The 21,090-nt window shown below is 27.6% G+C and overlaps 1 protein-coding gene across 2 annotated transcripts in view; it reads left to right on the top strand.

Annotated features, from left to right (window-relative positions):
- LOC111620414 (paxillin-like) overlaps positions 1-21,090 on the top strand; it is a 48,538-nt gene that overhangs the window by 10,154 nt on the left and 17,294 nt on the right. The window contains exons 1-4 of one of the 2 annotated variants that reach the window (XM_023362330.1): positions 2,677-2,811; positions 9,822-10,012; positions 11,228-11,366; positions 11,512-11,635. In XM_023362330.1, coding sequence (XP_023218098.1) covers positions 2,745-2,811; positions 9,822-10,012; positions 11,228-11,366; positions 11,512-11,635 — 521 coding nt within the window. In that variant the 5' untranslated portion in view covers positions 2,677-2,744. Of the gene's footprint in view, positions 1-2,676; positions 2,812-9,821; positions 10,013-11,227; positions 11,367-11,511; positions 11,636-21,090 lie in introns of those variants that run through there. The other variant, XM_023362331.1, reaches the window with a different exon arrangement.

Here is a 21,090-nt window from a genome sequence, read left to right as displayed (position 1 = left end):
CAATTTAGCGTTTTACAGGAATTGAAAAGAATAAAATTTTAAATTTTAAATAGCATCAAAATGCATATCTTAATTAACGGATTGATCATCTGTATTACGTAGTTAAAGATTAGGAAATGTGTTTCATGCAGGATACCTTTTTTCAAAATTAATTAGGATTTTCATTATTGTTTTGGGATTCACGCTTTTCTGAAAAGTAAATAAATGTTTAAATTTATTTAATAAGTGAATTTTACAAATTATAATATTAAAAATTATGTCAAGTATATCTGCCTTGACCTCAGAAATTTCTTTTGAATAATAAGATCTACTCGTGCAATCTATGCAACTGTCATGATTATGAAAAATGGGATTGATAGAATAAGCGAACACAACACTTGGCTGATCTGCCCAGGGAAGTGCCTCCCGGGAGAATTTATTAGCCCTATTCGAGGATTTTACACGTAAAGTAAACCCCGGAAAAATACGCGGCCATTGTCGACTCTTCCTTCAATTATGATATAAAAAGTATTTTTTATATTAAATATCACTCTGAAATCATTAGTTAAAAAGTAACTATGATCATGTATATATATTTAATATTTGACACGTTTTTTCAGCATAGCAATAAAAATTAATACATCAAAATGAAAGGATGCGGAAAGTACTTTTTATTAAAGAATCTGATGAATATTTTTCGTAATTTTTTAGTAATAATTCAGATTGAATTATTCTTATTCTTCACTGATAATAGCTAATCCTTTTGTGGGTCAGATACAAGCATAATGAATAAAATTGAGGCCAATCCTATCGTTTATAGTGAATCGCTTAATTCATTTTATGATATAAAGTTTCTCGTATATTTAAATAAAATTAATTTGATTAAATATACTTGTATTTTAGAAATTAAAACAAAACTGTAGTTTAATTATATGTGAATGATATTTTAATTTAGAAAATATTTTAGATGTTTAATGATAAAATTTCAAAATTAATAAGCGTGCGATTACTATTATTGGAACAGATAGAACTGTAATAACAGATTATTATTTCTTATATTTTTTAAAATTAAATTATAAATATTCTTTGCATATTGTTAATATACATGTATATTAATTATAGACTATACATTTTTATTTTCCAAAGAAAAAGTTGGTTGTTTAGACATTTTGAATACTTCCATAATCGTACAAAAAAAATAACATTATTTGTATTATATAATCTTAGATATTATCCACTGCTGATTATTAATTTTTCCTTTTTAGTAATCACATCACGTCTATCTATCTTTATTATTACAAATTAAATAATATGATTTCAAATGATAGTATCAATAATTGATTTGCATTATTTTAAAAAGTTTTTAAATAAATAGATTTAAAATAAGTTATATATAGACCTACATATGTTATAAAATCAATTTCCAATTACAAATAAATATAGGGGAGATCGGGGCAAGATCGGCATGTTAAGCTTTACTTAAATTTTGTGTAATAAATACTGCTGTAAACTGAAAAAAAAAGCTTTGCATATTGTCTATTGGAATGTTACCTTACTATAGAACTGGTTAAAATCAGTTTGGAAATAAAAATAATTAAAATAATTACAACTTTACAAGAAGAGAGAAATTGACGAAGTTGCCCCGGGTATAGGGGCAAGATCGGCAACTTCTCTCTTTTTGTAAAGTTGTAATTATTTTAATTATTTTTATTAAAGTTGCCCCTGGTATAGGGGCAACAGTAATGGGGCAAGATAGGCACGTATATAAAATTATGTTATTAACAATGTATAAGTTGGAATTCACTATTAAAACAAAGAAATACAAATCCAACACCCATTTAATATTATTACAACGAAATGCAAGTTCAAAGACATATATACATGAATAACAAATGCAAACATGTTTTCATTTATCATCTGTTTGATTTTTATCCTTTGCTTCTAATGTGGCTTTATGTTGCCGATCTTACCCCGCTAGTCATGATTTCGAAACATTAAGTACAACCCTGAGAACAGAATGCCAAGCCACGATCTGGCCACGTGAATAAGTTGAAGTTACATCCTTCTAACAGGAAAAGTAACTTTCGTTATCATGGAATTATAACAAAACCTGCCAATTCAATATAAATGGAAAAAAAATATTATATGGAATTGAACGAAAATGAGAATTTGCTTGATAATTCAACTACGCTTGTTGGAAAACAATAAAAACACTACTCTCAACAAGCCACCAATGAAACTCAACTGCCTAATCTATAATCAAAGTTTTTTTTTTTAATTTGTTTTTTAAAAAAAGCGCTTGACAAACTTGCCCCGCATGCCGAAGTTGCCCCGATCTCCCCTATGTTATTATTATAAAATATTAAATCTATTAATATATTGATTCAACTGTATATTAGTGTAATAAGGAAAATTTTTATATTTACTTTACAGTCTGCAATTACAACAATTATAATGCTTTAATCAATTTTTCGATTTAACTTCATAGTTTATTTGTAATTTTTATAACTATTTATGTAATTTTAATGCTTTTTAATAAAATTCTTCTTGTTTAATACGCGCTTTCAGTTTTGCTAATGACCTTGTAACCTCGATTTCGTAGTCTATTAGGAAATTATTCCTTTGAGTACCATTTTTGGTCATCTGTACTCATTCTGTTATTGCTTATTAAGGTTGTAATTTTTGCTTTAGTGAATTTATACTAGTAGAACACCTCGATTATATTGCCTTGTCTTGTATAAATTGTAGTCTCTCTCTTTTATATAATGACAACAGATATAATATCCACTCGTTCTAATAAACCATATGGAAAAATACCTCCTTCTCCAGCATGTATGTACTTTTTAAATTAATTATTGTTTTCTAATGTCTAATTAATTTATATAATATTTATTAAAATAAAATATCTCTTTATACCTTTTTGGATTTATTTCACTTCACTGTATGAAAATTGCAAGTACACATTTGATTGCTTTTAAAAAGGTAGTGTGATTAAATTAATATCTATTCATATGCAAATATATTCAAATTTTTATTTTCTGTTTTTTATATATACTGTGTTTATAAATTAATTTATGTTAATATCAGTTTTGATGATTACTCTTATCATTCATTCACAAAGCAAGTTATCATAATGCTTTTATAAATAGGCTCTATTACTGTAAATAGAGATTATTTAAGTATATTATAATTGTTACATGATATTAATCTGCATTTAATGCATATTATTTAATGCATACTTTCGAAAATTAGAATTGTTTCTCAAATGTGTTATAAGTGTATATATTATTAAATATTCTGTTAATACAAAAATAAAAATAACATATACTGAAATTCAAATATGGTATTATCTACAATCGTTGTAGTTTCTGATTTTCTTATCACGATATTTATTTCTTTTTTCTGTTTAAAAAGGGAATTAAATTATTTGATAATTTCATATTATTCTAATATATTTATTGAAAATAAAATTCCATAATATATTTCTCATATAAATTTGAGTGATATTCGGTGTATCGTGTATTTTATTTTTCTTTTATGTTTTATGCAATTTTTAAATTGCGAGACGTAGGTCAGACATTAGCAACCTATGGCTTCTGGACCTCATGCTGCCGTGAATTTTTCTATGACCCTCATAATACCAAGACCCGTTTTAAATAATTTATAATAAGTGCTTGTGTCCAAAGAGCAAAAGTCTTATTAATAAAACATTATTAAGTATTAAATATATTTATATATTGATTCAAATGCATGTTAGCGTAATAAGCAAACTTTTTGTAATATTTAGCAATAAATATGAATATTAATTATCCATAGTATTCATGTTTCCTTTACAAATATAGAATTTTCTTTATGTAGAATTTGCACAAAATCTGGTGGGTTTTAATGTTTCGCTCCGATCTTATCTCAAAACAGTGTTGTATAACTTTTAACTATAGAAAGATTGCCCCTCACCTGACCTAAATTCTATAAAAGGTTTGTTCTTGATTTTAATTGCAATATTGTTATCGCGTGTTTAATGGAGTGACTACACAATAATGTTTTCCTATTACACAATGACGAATCTGAAGAAGGAAATAATTATCAATGTCTGATTTTTAAAAATTTTTTTAAAATTGTTTTTATAATAAACTAAAAATTTTTCAGTAATTTTAATCTATATCAGACAAATAACAATATGCAAGTGAAAAAATAATAATGTGATTATAACGCAAACAAGTATTTCGTTTATTGGAAAATCTGATGTTTAAGTTGATGATAATTTTTTCATTTGAGGTTTATAATTACTGTATTGACCTTTAAGACATTTCACGATAGCTTCAGGACTCTGCTTTAATATAAAAGTAGAGTCCTGAAGCTATCGTGAAATGTCTTAAAGGCCACTTATATATAAAACTTTAAAATCTATCATAGGGGAGACCGGGGCAAGATCGGCATGTTAAGCTTTACTTAAATTTTGTGTAATAAATACTGCTGTAAACTGAAAAAAAAGCTTTGCATATTGTCTATTGGAATGTTACCTTACTATAGAACTGGTTAAAATCAGTTTGGAAATAAAAATAATTAAAATAATTACAACTTTACAAGAAGAGAGAAATTGACGAAGTTGCCCCGGGTATAGGGGCAAGATCGGCAACTTCTCTCTTTTTGTAAAGTTGTAATTATTTTAATTATTTTTATTAAAGTTGCCCCTGGTATAGGGGCAACAGTAATGGGGCAAGATAGGCACGTATATAAAATTATGTTATTAACAATGTATAAGTTGGAATTCACTATTAAAACAAAGAAATACAAATCCAACACCCATTTAATATTATTACAACGAAATGCAAGTTCAAAGACATATATACATGAATAACAAATGCAAACATGTTTTCATTTATCATCTGTTTGATTTTTATCCTTTGCTTCTAATGTGGCTTTATGTTGCCGATCTTACCCCGCTAGTCATGATTTCGAAACATTAAGTACAACCCTGAGAACAGAATGCCAAGCCACGATCTGGCCACGTGAATAAGTTGAAGTTACATCCTTCTAACAGGAAAAGTAACTTTCGTTATCATGGAATTATAACAAAACCTGCCAATTCAATATAAATGGAAAAAAAATATTATATGGAATTGAACGAAAATGAAAATTTGCTTGATAATTCAACTACGCTTGTTGGAGAACAATAAAAACACTACACTCAACAAGCCACCAATAAAACTCAACTGCCTAACCTATAACCAAAGTCTCCTTTTAATTTGTTTTTTTAAAAAAAGCGCTTGACAAACTTGCCCCGCATGCCGAAGTTGCCCCGGTCTCCCCTATATATATTTATAATTTATAAAAAGTAATATTTTCTAAACATTCAATACGGATACTTTGAAATCGTCAAGCGGGCCACTGGTTCGCCATCACTGGCTAGTACCATGCGGAAAATATAGGTTGCCATGAAACTTGAATTTGTGTATTATTATGAGTTAGCATTGCGTAATTAATGAAGGCGCCACACGGTCCGTGAATCATATTCTAAGTCAGTGTTTTTCAACCTGTGGGTCGCGACCCCCAGGGGGTCGCAAAGCCTTACACGGGGGGTCGCGGGTTAAAGAAAAAAACAAGTGTTTGTAAGTCCTACACTACAATAAAAAAAACTAGAATTTCAGTGAGAAGGCTGTGCCTGTTTATTTTACAGTACAATTGGTTTTTCGATCGATATTTAAAGAAAGAAAATTAAATACGTAGTTTTTAAAATCACTGATATAGTTTTAATATGGCCCTGGGGGTCGTCAGAATTTTTTAACTTGTAAAGGGGTGGCGTATTCAAGAAGGTTGAAAAACACTGTTCTAAGTGATGATTTCAGAGTATAGAGTCTTCTGGATTTGTAAGATCCATCGAAATAACAATACACATCAACTGTTTTATGTACTGTATATTTATTTTAATGAAGTATAGTACATAAATATTCGTATTTTAATGAAGACAAAATGAATATTTTAACATGATGACAGTAATCCATAAGTTACATATTTGGCCACGTCTTCACCTAATATCAGTGATCCTGCTTCTTGGTATAATTTCCTGGCAAATATGACTGAATGATGGAGAACATCATCGCGACTTGAACGACCCATGAAATTAACGCGGATATGGATAATATTTTGCATGCTTTCATCCGTCTGACATTTTAATAATAGTAATTTAAGACTTTAAGAATAACTGTTGTGTGCCGGTGCCATTCGTAATAAATTTATTTGTCTAGCTATTAAAAAAGGTTCATTAGATAAAACTTACATTTAAAATATTTTCGTATTCTCTCTTATAATTATATGCAATTTATATTTATTGTGAATTATATGCATGAAAATCTTTGTGGACTGCTTTTCTCCGCGAGATATCAAGTTGAATAGCTTTGTTTTTATAGACTGATAGGATCGATTTAGAAATTTTGAGGAGTAAGCTGATCCGGATATGTCGGGTCCGGTTCCCCGATCGTCAGTATTGTGTGTCTGACATAATCTATGATAAAACGTGATTAAAATGTCCTGATATGGAACGAAATAGTTTAATTTAGCGAGATTACAATGTGTTTATGAAAGAATTGAAATAAATTAATCTTGTAGCAATTAATCTTTATCTGAAAACAGAATTTTGTGCAGAGGATATTTTGAAAAACAGTGTGATTAAAAGTATTTAACTGTACCTATTTATTGTTATAGCAAACAATTTAATGAAGTTGAATAATATAAATACGAAAATACGAAAGAATTTTATTTTTAATAATTCAAAAATTGGCAAATAAAACGTAAATATAAATAATTTAAAGAAATATTTTAAATTTTCCAATGGGTACACAAATAGGTGCAAATAATGGAATGTCTTGTCTGTTATTTATAAGTCTATTGTTGAATTAATGTAGGATTCATGTAAAGGAAGTTAACATTGTACGTGCATATTAAAATTAAAGAATATGATTTGAAAATAGCTGCGCGATGGCTAATTACTCAGAAAATGGTTGAATCAATTGTTTATTTATTTGTGAAAAAATCAAACCTAAAAAGGATTGATTTTTGAACGAACAGAAAATTAATTTTCAAAATAGTTCATGGTAAAAAGATTAGAATATAATTTATAAATACAATATGCAAAAATAGAATATTTTATTCTTAATACAGTATTTTATACTTAATATATACAGCATGCTTTTGTTAAATATATTGAAATGCTTTTTATAATCCTGAAATTTTAAATACTGCAAAGATGTTAGATGTTTATATCTAATTGACAATACTGTAATCGAGAAGACTTAGATAGGAATAACTGAATGGAATTTTTAGTAATTCTTTGTAAATCATTGATTTCATTTATTAAAAAGAATATATTTAAACTTTTATACATAAAATTAGTAGATCGTAAATTAATTTAAATTGAATTTGTAACGTGTAGCACAGCGCACAATAGGCTGTTTATAATAGGCAATTTTGCCTATTATAAACAGATAGCTAACGCATCTGAAATGCAATAGAATATATCAATATCAGTGACAGATGAGAATGAGATCTTTCAATATAAAAAAAAAAATCCATGTGAATTTAACAAATTTACATCGAATTAGAACTAGGAATCTTTACAGTGGTTATAACATCAGCGCGCAACGTCTAACAAAATACGATACATCAGTTTTAAAGTACAGTGATTGTATTAAATTGAATTAAAATGACATGTAGTTTTGAGGTAATTATTACATTATTAATAGATTATTTGTTTAATAATTCGTAATTTCTGCTTTAATCTCCTTTGAAAACATTCAAGTTTTACATTTAAAAAAAGGTGCGTATTGAGAAGAATGTTTCTACCTGTTTCCTTTAAAGGGAGAAATGAAAAAACATCTAAATTGTTTATTTGGAGAGAGGAAGGTCGAATCAACGCTTGTGCAAGACATATTTTTAAGACGACTTTTGATTATGTTCAGGAAATTATCAAAAATGATCGTTTCCTGGACATAATCAAAGATATATAGAAATGTTATAAATACTGAAATTGTAAGTGCATTAAAAATTTATAAATTAAAATTTTAAGTTATACATGATAATAAATCTCAGTTTTTAAATGTTAGAGCAGTAATGAGCAATTTTTTCTGCATAAGAAGCTCAAGGAAACTTTATGGGCTTCCGGCGCATACAGTTTTTCTTTAAGCCTACTGAGTAACAACATACTCCGTAACTTCCAGTACACTAGGAACTAAGAAAACATATATAATAGCCTATATGCTAATGATATGCAAACTAGCAATATATAGTTTATTCTCTTCTTTTTACTGGTCAAGTTTAGCTTGAATGTTCTTCGTCATGAATATCAGCTTAAATGAGGTTACAGGAGACAGAAAACAGGAAAATAAAATTACGTTGTCAAAATCCCGGGGAAGCATATTAGGACTTCGCGGGCCACGACTGTGTTGAGCTTTGTTTTATTATACCAAATTGATATTATAAAATCTCGTGTCTATTGTATCGCCGTATTGTAATAAGAATACAAAGGGGGCAAATCAACACAGTCTATTGTAATTTAGATAGAAAAATATTTACAGTAATTTATATGGGGAGAAAATGAAGGATATTATGTTTACGTAATAGTTGAATGTTCTCATTTTGAGAATTAAGAAATTATTAAATCTTAATCTTTTTCTGTAAATATTTATCTAATAATTGCATAAACAGTTTTTTTTATTTTGTGTGTGGGACATGTTGGGTGTGCTGCATACGCCTGTTATCATCCCACATTCATTTATACCGTTTATATTTATCAATGACTTTATGTTTATGTGAATGCATCGTGTGAATGCATCGTGGTATTGACGAATTCTATGAAGGTGAAAATTTTTCATTAAAGTTTTAAGAAGACTTCACACGTGCATTTAAATAATTTTTTTAGATAAATTGACGTCTTTAATATAAATTTTTGTATATACTATCCATCGATATACGAAAGTCGAAGTATGAGTAAGTGTCGTTATTTTTAAAAGACCATTTCTCTACGTTAACTGATAGCTTTTTACATGTAGACGAATTGTCTTGTATTTAACAAAATTGTTATTTCAATCATTTTTTTAAATTAAAATATAACGAATACTTTATCAGTTGTTTTACTATATGAATTACACAGTAAAATTATTTTAATTAATATGCGAATAAAAGTAAACATCTTTTACATTAATTAATAATACATTAAACTTATTTCATTAAAAATATATATATACACACATATTTATTTTAGAATCTCACAGATGGCGCGATATTAAACCATCATTAAAATTGTTTGAATATAGATGGCGTAGTTTTCAGTTGTCAGTAATATGCTTTGGAATTTTTTTAATTGCGTTTATATTTATAAATCGTAATAATAAACTATTTATGAAAAAAAATTACTTAGACAGATTGTTGGTTTTTCTATTAATGAAAAATTTTAAGTAATTTTTAATAATATGAAATATTAAAAAATTCTGGTGATCACGAAACGAACTAATACACTCCAACCAAATAAGGACGACCGAAGCAAACTCAAAATGTGCATGTTTCGTACTAAATATAACTCGTCTTCGGTAAACTTTTGCTTTTCCTGTCAACTTGATAATCATTTTGAAGTTCTCCAGACAGTCCGGAAATAGTTTTATTACCGAATAAGCCCAAATCTTCGGATAAAATTATCTTAAATTTAACCCCTCAAAATTTCAACAAAATTGATTTAAATTTTATTAAAGAGAATTATCTTTAATCATTTCAGATACATTTTAAATATCTTAAACTGTGAAATAAAATTCAATACTGTAATCAAGTGACTTATTATATTAACATTGTTACAGATGCTCTTTTGGCCGATTTGCAATCGACTACTGCCCATTTAAATTCGACTCCAAGTTATAAAACAATAGCACCAACTTCTAATTATCACGGATCTTCGAGTCCAAGATTTCAACCGAGATCAGTGTCCAGAAGCCCATTAACAAATCGTAAAGTAATTACCGAAAAATACGAGTATAAACCTAGAGAATCGGTAAGTTAATTATTCGTATCGTTAATTATTGAACAGCTTATCATTTATTTATTAATACACAAACTTTTAATACATTTTATTTTGTATTTATATATATTTTTGCATATGTTTAGATCTAGTTTCATATCCTTAAATGGCATAGGATAAAACTTAAAATCTCAGGACTGCATTTTGTAGAATATAAGTTAACAAAACTTTTAAATTTTAATTTAAGTATGCTTTGTTATATTATAATGTTATTCTATTTTAATTCAGTTATGTTTTAGCCTGTTTGTAAATAAATCAGGTTAAAACATTGACTTTTATATCAAAAAAGAAAATTGCTAATTAGTAAATGCTATTAAATAACCATTCATAAATGTGATGAAAAATTTTCCTAGACAAGATAATAATAATAATTGTATTTTTTCAATTTAATTTGTAATTCTGTTTTAATTTTAACGTAAATAAATTAATAATTAAGAATTAGACTATGGAAATGATCTTGTTACTAAATTCACACAAAAAGGTGTCAACGATGAAGGGTAAAATAACTAGTTGTTTTTATTTTAAATTTTCCGCTCCATAATTCTTAGAATCATTAGGTAATTAAGAAGAAATTAGGAGATCATCCAATTTTCTTTAGTGTTTTTTTTTTTAATTCTTTTAAATGCACCTGTTTGACCAAGTTTATAATCAGGCAGTAGGCGTTTGTTTATTTAATTACATGATAGTTTTTAAAACAGAGGTCACCTTCTATGTCGGCTTTTCCATATATAGTAAGTGGCATTCCTTAATTAATTTTAATTGATAAATATTGCAATTCTTCGTTTTTAATCTTGATAAAGTTATTTTTAATATTTTAAATTACGATGTGTCCTCTAAACTTCTTTTCTATTCTATTTTTGCAAAAATAAATAAATAAATAAATATTAGCATTTAAAAAAGTAATATTATACAAGCTGTGTTAAGAGCTAAAAACGATAGCTTTGAAAACATTTAAAAATGTTGATATGATGCTCGTTTAAAAGAAATGAGTTTTTGTTTAAGAAAAATATTACATTCAGAATGTCATTTCGATATTCTAAATTTTAGTAAAAGAAAAAGAAAATCGATTTTAGTTTGGTCTTTTTAAGTTTAATCAAATATTTTTATATATCATAAAATTTCTAATCAGTTTTTCTGCTATGAACCAACATTTCAATACTTTATTTATTTATTTTTCAACTGTTTCAGCCCATTTATCAAAATCAAGATTTTTATTTACACGATAAACCGAAAGATCAATCGAATTTAAACGCAAATTTATCTGAGTTAGATTCACTTTTGGAAGAATTAAATTCAGCCAGATATGGAAGTTATCCAACTAGAAAAGGTATAATTAGATACATTTCTATTTTTGATATTTTAAGTTTAGAAATTTCTTTATATTCGGGGTCAACTTTTTATTTTTATACTTAACAGTACAATTTTATTTACATGATCGATAAAACTAATAAATTATTATTTTCAAATAACAGTTCCTCCATCACCAGTTTTGCCCCATCGCACTATAAGTCCAACTTTGCAAAGACAATCTCTCCAAGAACATAACAGTTCTGTAGAAAGTTTATTAGATGATTTGCAAAATGCTGTACCCAATCAGTAAGTTGTTTTTATATTTATGAATTTGTCAATAAATATGATGATAACATAAACATGAAAATTATGATACACTTTAATGACATTGGTCTCAAAGGCCTTTAATTTCTTTAATTTTTAGTGTATTAGCTATAATTTCTATAATAATTAGCTCTATTCTAGATAGCTTGTATGAACGAAATTAAAACTTAAATCTAAATCGAAAATAAAATATCTGCCAATTATAAAGTCGAAATCTTTCAAGCTTATATATTTTGTGCAAAATATGTGATTTAAATTAAATTTTATGTTTTTTTTTTAATATTAACTTTTTATTTTTATATTAATTTACATTTTATATTTACATTTTAAAAGATGTTTTCTCTTGTATTAGAGAAAGATGAAATTAAAATTTAAAAATAGAACTAAAATAGATTTACATATATTTAAAAATACATAAATTATGCCAAAAGAGCTGAAAGAAACTCCATACAAGTCGTAATTACTGTATTATTATTATTATTTTAAATCTGTTTTTAGAGACTTAATGACTTCTCATATAAGACTACTACACTCAACATATTGTTTATATTTAACATAACTTATGTAGCATTACTGCAGTTATATATATACATTTATTGCTTGGGTAACTGAAAAAATTAAAATATATCCTTACATTGAAAATAATTGCAATTAATTGAAATATTTAGCTATTATACATACATATATGGAATAGTTAAATATTTAAAGTTATATACTATTTTGATTATTGTGAATTCTGTAGGTAAAAATCAATTGTTGAATATCTTCCATGAGTTTAAAAATAGTTTGATCATTAAATAAATCAAAATGAATTAAATGAATGAATTAAAATGTTAATGAAATAGTTTGATTTAAATTAAACATTATAAAACGTTATAATTTTTTCTTGAATACTGTATTTTTGGCTATGATTTATTTATAATTATTCTTTATATAAAAATGTATATTAAGTGGAATATATAGGCTACATTATTAATAAAATGTCAGTTATAGTTAGTTATTTTTAATCTCCTTTAAAAATGAATTAATTTAGAATTTTAACAAGTCTGTGTAATAAATATATTTAATAATAAATCCGTTTTTAGATTAATTTAATTCTTTTAGTATATATTTATATAAACAGATACGAACGCACAATATTTCTTTTTATAATATTAAACGAAGTTATATGCGCTAATAAATAACCTTCACACATTGCTGGGACTCAAATATATTTTCAGAAAAGTATCCTTGAGGGCTAACCAACTGAAAGTAGCCAGAAAATTACACGACATTTAAAATATTCAAAAGCTATACTGTTGAAATGAGCAGGTGTATGTTACAGATACGTTTAAAAATAAAAACCTGTGTTTATTCAACTTTTTTAAGTACTAAATTCCAATATATTAACAGAGTTTGTCCAAATATTAATTTGATTATAGATATTGGTCTGTAGATTTAAAAATTTATTTTTAATCGTTTGAGTTCATGAAAGAAATTAATTTCATGCAGTTTGTTTATGAATTTTAGCTAATTTATTATTTCGGTTCTGAAAATCTATCAACAAGTTTTTATAAAGTAAAAATTATTAAATTTGTTTCTAGAAAACTCAGTTTTATTTATTAAAAATGAAAAAAAGTTAGTTTAACATTGGTAAAAATTTATTTTGCATACATATTGATTTTATAATACTGTACCTATATTAATCTGGTGTGATTTTTATTTGTTTGCTTTTAATTTCAAAGTCAGATGAATGAAACACATTAGCCAAACAAAAATGTATTTTTGCTATAACTGTTCGTCCGACTTCCGCATGATCATATTGAAATAGCTTCAGATTTGTACGCTTGAAACTTCCCTGACCTCTTGGGAATGATATTTTAAAATGTGATGAGAATTGGCACCATTTTATTCAAATGACGAAAGCATTCGCAGCATTATAAATACATGTTTTTAACTGTGCTGTTATGAGTTTTATTACAAACAATTTTTCATTTTATAGTATAACGTACTCTAACATAAACTAGTGATTAAATCATATTTTCTTAAATATTATCCGCCCCTAAATAATACGAGCATTAAACTTTTATACAGTACTGTATACGAATTAAAAATATATAGTTTATTTAAATTAAATGTTAACTTAATGCTATAACAGAAATACTACAGTGAATTGTATGTGGACAATATAAATATATACAGTGATACCTCGTACAACGTACTTAATCCGTTCCAGGTGCACGTCCGTTAAGTGAAACATCCGTTATACGAAACGCATTTTCCCATAGAAATACATGTTAAAACATATAATTCGTTCCGCAGCATAAAATAACCGTACTGTTCCATAAAAAAAATGAAAATGGAGCAGTCACCAATTATGCCGGGTAGTGAAATGTTGTGAGGAGGAGGTGGAGGAACACTTTCTTTACACATTCATACAGATACAGACTTTTTACACATTGCAGCAGGTCTCTTTTTATTGTTTTTTTAATCGGAGTAAGAATCAGGAGAGGTTACCGGAGCTTGCAGGGTCATCTCCTCTTGTTCCATCCTTTGTTTTTTGGCAGCTGGCTTCTTGAAAAACATGTCCAAGGTGGTCTGTTTCTCTCTCTTCTTCAACACCTGTCGGAAATGACGGGCAAGGGTGTCATTGTAGAGATCATTGATCCTGTTGGCCTCAGCTCTGTTTGGATAATGAGTGTTGGTAAACTCCTGAACCTCTCCCCATTTGACAAGGAAGTTTTTGTCAACTTTCACTCCTTCTGATGATTTCTTCTTTGTTTCAATTGAAATCACCTTTCTGTTTTTTTAGAAGCCATGATTTGTACAACACTTGTACAATCTGCACTGAGGTGATGTACGTAATAAACAAGGGAGCAAGCCGAATCCCAACGGGAGCTCTGTACTTTAGATATACTAATAATATATTCTAATAATACTAAGTCCGTTGCTCGAGTCACGTAACGGCCAAACAGAAAGTCCGTTATTCGAGGCGTACGCTATACGAGGCACTACTGTACTGTATTTGCAGTCCACCATAAGCCTATTATATTTCGTTTTCTATGTATTTATATAAGATAAGAATATAATCTGTAAAGTAGTATATTTGTTTTTCCTTTCTAACGAGAATTCAAGTAGAATTTAAATCGAATAACCTTATGCTAAAAGTAACCTCTGATAACCTCTTTTAATCACACATTTAAAATGTTTACTTATTGATAGTTTTAAATAATAATAATAATAAGCAATTCAGTCAGTTATTAGTTTCTTAATATTTATTTCCTACTATCTTATTTATGAAACGAATGACAGTGGTGAAAACTAATTGAAATACTTACTCAGTAAATTACAACAAAAAATTGATATTGTTTCAATAATATACAGTAGGATCAATAATAGATCCAGAAATCTTTAGGAGTGCAGAAAGAAAACAATATGTCTTACAAAATTTTTTGCTACCTGAGATATTCAACTTTACTGGAGAAAAACTCTCAGAAGGGGGAATGTAGCTGTGCCCTGCACAATCTCTAAATCCCCCCGTGAGTAAGATCTCGATTTACGAATAGGACTACTCGACTTAAGGAATTCGATACGATGAGATATTTGCTTTTATCCTTTTCCTCATTTACGAAACAATAGTGCAACCAGATAAGATTCCCGCATGCTACGGATAGATGGCTCGTTGATTCCAGTCTCCTATTTTCTTTGTTTCATTCACATCGTGTATACCAGTATATTCGTTCGTTACGGAAAATGTCATTCGTTTCTAACAAGGTTGCGCAGTTTAGCAAACTTTATCTGTATATTACAATTTCTTCTATCGATGATTGCAATTTTATTAATTATAAATATTATTATCTTACTCTATTTTATTTATTTCTGCTTATTTATTGTCTTAACTAACTTTAGTTTTCTTATAATAAAATGAAGAAATGTCTGATAACTATCTGCTCCTTTTATGTCGAATAAGTTTCTCTCATTTTGTATTTGTTCCTTTTATAACTGTGAATAAGCCAATAAACAATTTAATTTACTTTTAGTTTAGTTTACTTAAAATTATTGATTGAAATATAAATAGGTGTTGTTAGCACTTTAATTTTATTTGGAAATGTGGCTAAGGTGACTAGATAATGTCAGAACGAGGTACAAATTTTAACTATAAGAAATAATGAATTCGCTTGTCCCATTTTATGAGATACTCTTATAAATCGGGATCACATCGCATTACAATAATCCTGTAATATAAACATAATATAAATCTATATATTTGCAAATTGAGAGAATATATGTAAGCAACATTAAAAAAATCAAAATATCAATAGAGATAAAAATGTGGAATTACCAGTAAATATATAAAATTATAAAGATGTGGAGATATTAATGTGAAAATTGTGGATGGCGCTCGAATAGCAAAGAGATTTTACGATCTTACCATTTTTGAAATTCATCTTTCAAATAAAACATGTATATTTTATAAGGGTATTTCTAAGTGATAAATATTCATAATCTTTTAGCAGTATGCATCCAGAAATGCTAAACAATGTTGTTCGTTCATGTAAAAATTGAGATAAATTTACTAATTGAAAATGGAGCAGCTTCTATCAATTCCAAACGAATAAATTCTCAATTTAGGCCTATGTTTTCATTGCTGGTAATAATTAGAATGAACTTAGAACTAAAATAAAAAAGTTTTAACACTATAATGTATCGAATAAAACTGTCGTTTTTCATAACCAAATAGATTCTTGAATGTCGACGAGAAACGGAGTAGCAAAACGATTGAATGTTTATACAGGGTGTTACAAATAAAGTGAATCAGTCCATGACTAAAAGTAGGTGGATCGCAATAATTATGACCAAACAAAGTGCATGGGAACACACATTCAAGTTTTGGACATGTGCTTTGATTTGATAATATATATTTAAGTTACACCATTAATTTTACAAGGAAAGCTGAAGATAGATTAGTGTTTTTATAATACCGCGGCCGAGTTGATAACGACAGATCTGCTCTCTCGTGGGAATCCAATGGAGTCGATAGAAATGTGCCGTTTTACACGATAAAAGTACTCTACTTAAGAATTTATTTATGAAAAAAACAACAAAATCAGTTTTTTAGTTGCGCTACTATCGAAGCAAAGCAGTTCCTTACACCTTGTTTGGGCCATAATTAGTCCGATCCTCCTACTTTTAGTCGTTTCCAAATTATGGGACTGGTTCGCTTTATTTATAACACGCCGTATATAGCTAACGGTAAAAGAGACCAAAAACTCAGACTTGTAAACTTCTTCATAGTCTGGGATTTCGAAGAGCATGAGAAAATGAAATTTTACACGTTTATTAATATTTCTGTTTACATACAGTAAATATCGAAATTTCGATTGGAAACTGAAAAAAAAAAGATCTCGTCGGTTTGTAATAATTGTTTTGAATAATTAATATTACTTAGTTACATTGATATGACAAGTATGCCAACTACATATTTAAACCTGTTTCTTCTTCTTCGTCATATCCTACAGTTCCTTCTCTCTCTGTTACATCTTCATCCATCCATTCCTCTTTTATCATGTCATTTCTTATTTTATCCTTTCTCCTCAATCTTTGTCTTTCCTGTGGCCTTTTTTCTAACGCTCGCTTTTCATTAATTTTCTTTATTGGGTCTATACTTTCTTTAAGCGTGTTATGGGCATACTGTCTCAATCTTGCCTTTATTTTTTCTGTAATGCTAGTTTATGCTCAAATTTTAAAATTGTCTATGATACTAATTATCTGCTAGTATTACATAAGAGAAAAATTTTGATTTAAACATTATTTACTTTTAAATATTATTGAGAATTTTAAAAAATTTTTATTGCAATTATGGAACACATCCATATTGAAAGATTAATTTAATAAACAATTTTTATTAATCTGTATCGCTTCTTATTAAATTATATACTGTAGATACAAAAAATGACGGAATTGGTGAAAATTAATTGACAATCATTATAATTCATAATTAAAAATGGCAAATTCCGTACATTTCATTTGATGATTTATGCTAATACTTCATGTTTTCAAGGAAGGTGGCATTACCATTCAGTTTTTATAAATGAAAAAGCAATTTTTATTCATATAACAACACACAGGCATTGTTTCCTTCTGGGTATTATTGCATAAAATCGTGTAGTTGATACAAGCTTTACAAGTTAGGAATTACAAGCAAAATGTGTTGAATAAAAAGTTTTGTAATAAGTTACAAGTTTTTTTACAAGTTACTAATCGTAAGCAATTTTGATTGCATAACAACCTACAAGTACTTTTACAAGCTACAAATGTAAGAAAACTCTGTTTTAAAAAATTATGAATTAAAAAAAAATGGTAGAAATTATTGTAAAGTGATTACAAGTTTCATTTTATTGGATTTTCACATTTTAATTTATTTTATTTGATAGTCTAATGATTTAATTTAGCGATAGCATCGATGTAGATAATAGCTTTGACGAACAATTACTAAAAAGAAGGCGAAATGCGAAAATGTGAAGACGAAATGTGAATGTCCGTAGTTCATTAAAAGAATTAATTCTACTTAATTATAAAGAAATTGATGTAGTAAGTGATACAAATCTGGAAAATTTTAACATAAGTCTATTATAAACTTCAAAATTTTATAATGAAATATATATTTATTGCTGGATTTTTATCCTAACCTTAGATTATTCATAAAGTGTGGATTTCGCCAACTGCGGTTTTATCAATTGAAGAATGTTCTTGTATTGATTGATAAACGAACCTATATAGCATGCCTGCATAACTTATAATGGATTGTGATCGCCTTTCATGAGTCAAAAGCACAGATGTTTTAATTCGTTTTCTTTTCTCCGTAGAGAAATATAATAAAAATTTTCTGTTTTCTCTCAAAGCTTAGGCTATATAATGTATTGCTAAAAATATATTTATTCATAGAAATATCTTTTATATTAGGACACTCAAGATAAATGTGTAGGCTATACAAAGGGGAATGATATACATATAATATATAAACAAAATTTTATCTTATAAATTTAATTATTTAATTGATTGCATAAAAAATATCAAGCAGTCTACATTTTTGTTCTTTATAAAAACTTAATAACCACCCTAATAAAATTATGCTGCAAAACATAATTATATTTATTTATTAGATGGTAATTGACATTCCACTTTATCTCTTTTGGTGAAGACACCAAGGCATAAGTTAAACGGCACCATTTATTTTTCAACATAATGAAAAAAAAGAACGTTATTTCTTCCATTGTGACAGAAAGAAAGAAAATTCTTTTTGCCATGGCATAAGTAATAAGTTTTGCTTCTCTTCGGTGCACTCATTTTACACTTAACTGAAATTGTTTAGGGTGCAATAAAATAATTTCCAAAATAATATCATCTGACAATAACCATCGACATAAAGAACCCTTCTTATTCACCAAAGTCTAATTATCTCGTAGAGCACGGGTTGGCAACCTGCGGCTCGCGAGCCACATGCGGCTCTTTGGATGTGAAGCTGCGGCTCTTTAGTTCCATACGCATTATTTATTTTATAAAAAAAAAAAAAAAAACATTTAAAAATCGTTCTGAATCGATTAACGAGGATTAGGCACTGATTCTATCTCTCAGCCACTTGTACTCCTCACCCCTCCCCCGTGACACGCGTCGTCACTGTCGTCAGTCCGTCGGAAGCTCTCGAATGACGCCATCGTCGGATGTTTCTATTATCTAATTTGTTGTGAAAAACACTACTTATATATGAATAAATAGATATTTTTTCTTATGAATAAATAGATTAGTTTTTTTAATCAAAAAACTTTATTTATGCGAGTACTATTTATTGTTGGCAAGAAAAAATTTTGTGGCTCTTTAAAAACTTTGAAATTTTGTAAATTATAATTTTGGCTCTTCCAACTTAAAAGGTTGCCGACCCCTGTCGTAGAGCATTACGTAGGGAATAGTTAAAAGATTTCTCCGTGAAAAATGTGGATTTAATATTCCTATTAAAATGAATATTTTCCGCGTTTTAATGGATCATATTATCTACGATCGATTAAAAATGATATGGCGATCGATCGGTTTATCACGATCAACTTATTGACCTGCTATATAGTATTTTTGCTTGTAACAAGCGTTGCGCCTATAAGTTAGAGAAATTGGTTTATATAACAGAAAGATTGCAACTTTAATTTATTTAATCGCCTCTTATAGCTTGTAACTTCTAAATATTTATATTTATGCAACTATCATTGTTTTACGACTTTTAGTGCCAAACGCGTGACTTCATATATATGGAACGACTTCTTGCAGGACTTGAGGCTCGTAATCTTGTTGCTTGTAACTAACAATTTGTAATTTTTATGAAATAGGGCTATGGAACTTTATTTAGACTACATAACACTACATTAGAAAAGGCATACTCCTGAAATGCTTATGTAGTCTTAAAGATTCTAGAAGGAAACACTCCCTGTGTATTGTTTGTTGAACAAATGAGAATAGTATCTTCATCTTAAAAAAATATGTATACTAATATTTATTTTTCTAATTAGAGAATTAATATTATTGTAATTAATTTGCGAGAAATTTTATACACACGATTAATATTTTATATGCTGCTGCTGCTGTATTCATTATTTGTTATTGAAATACAGTATCACAAATAAACATTTTGTTCTGGCATTTATTAATTATTGCTGCTTTAAAAATTTGTAAGTTTTTTTATTTTAACTATGACCTTACATTAATTTCAGTAATGATTCACTTTCATTGGAATTTTCGATATGTGATTAAATTAATATTTTTTAAATTTTACAAATGTGGTAAAATATTTTGAAAAATAAAATAACAGATTCTAAAACACAGTGAAGACGATCATGTAATTTCTATAGACAAAGTTATTTTTATTTGTAGGATAAATATAAAGTAATTTTTTATTTAAAATATGTATCATATTTGTTTCGAGTTTAACGATGTAAACATTGATGAGATGATCACAACAATTACAATATAAAATTTACGAAAGATAAATTGAGATATGTCAAAATGCCAAAACGAATAGATGTTTCTTGCATTGCCAAACAGGTGTGCCAAATACACTATTTAGTCAGATTGTTAATGAGAACATCCAACTAATATAAACAGGTTTTCGTTTTTTACACGTATCTAATAACAGCAATTATTTAAGAAAAACAGGCCTTAATTATATGAACGTTTAAAATATCAAATTAAAATATATACATTATACAGATCTTAAAAATATACGTAAAAAGCTATAATACAGTAGAGTTTGAGTGAATTTTTTATTTTTAATGAAATTAGAGCACATAGTTACTGGACACATTGACCCTGACACAATTATTTGATATTTATTATTTATATAAATCTACAAATGCAATAGATGATATCATATAACGTAACATGCAGTATCATATGATGTAAGACGAGAATAGGAA

Source organism: Centruroides sculpturatus, unplaced genomic scaffold, assembly GCF_000671375.1.
Source record: "Centruroides sculpturatus isolate CEXI.00-Female unplaced genomic scaffold, Cexi_2.0 scaffold143, whole genome shotgun sequence".
Classification (NCBI taxonomy): domain Eukaryota; kingdom Metazoa; phylum Arthropoda; class Arachnida; order Scorpiones; family Buthidae; genus Centruroides; species Centruroides sculpturatus.
The sequence above is the reverse complement of the archived record's forward strand: the minus strand, read 5'-3'. Positions and strand labels throughout refer to the sequence as shown.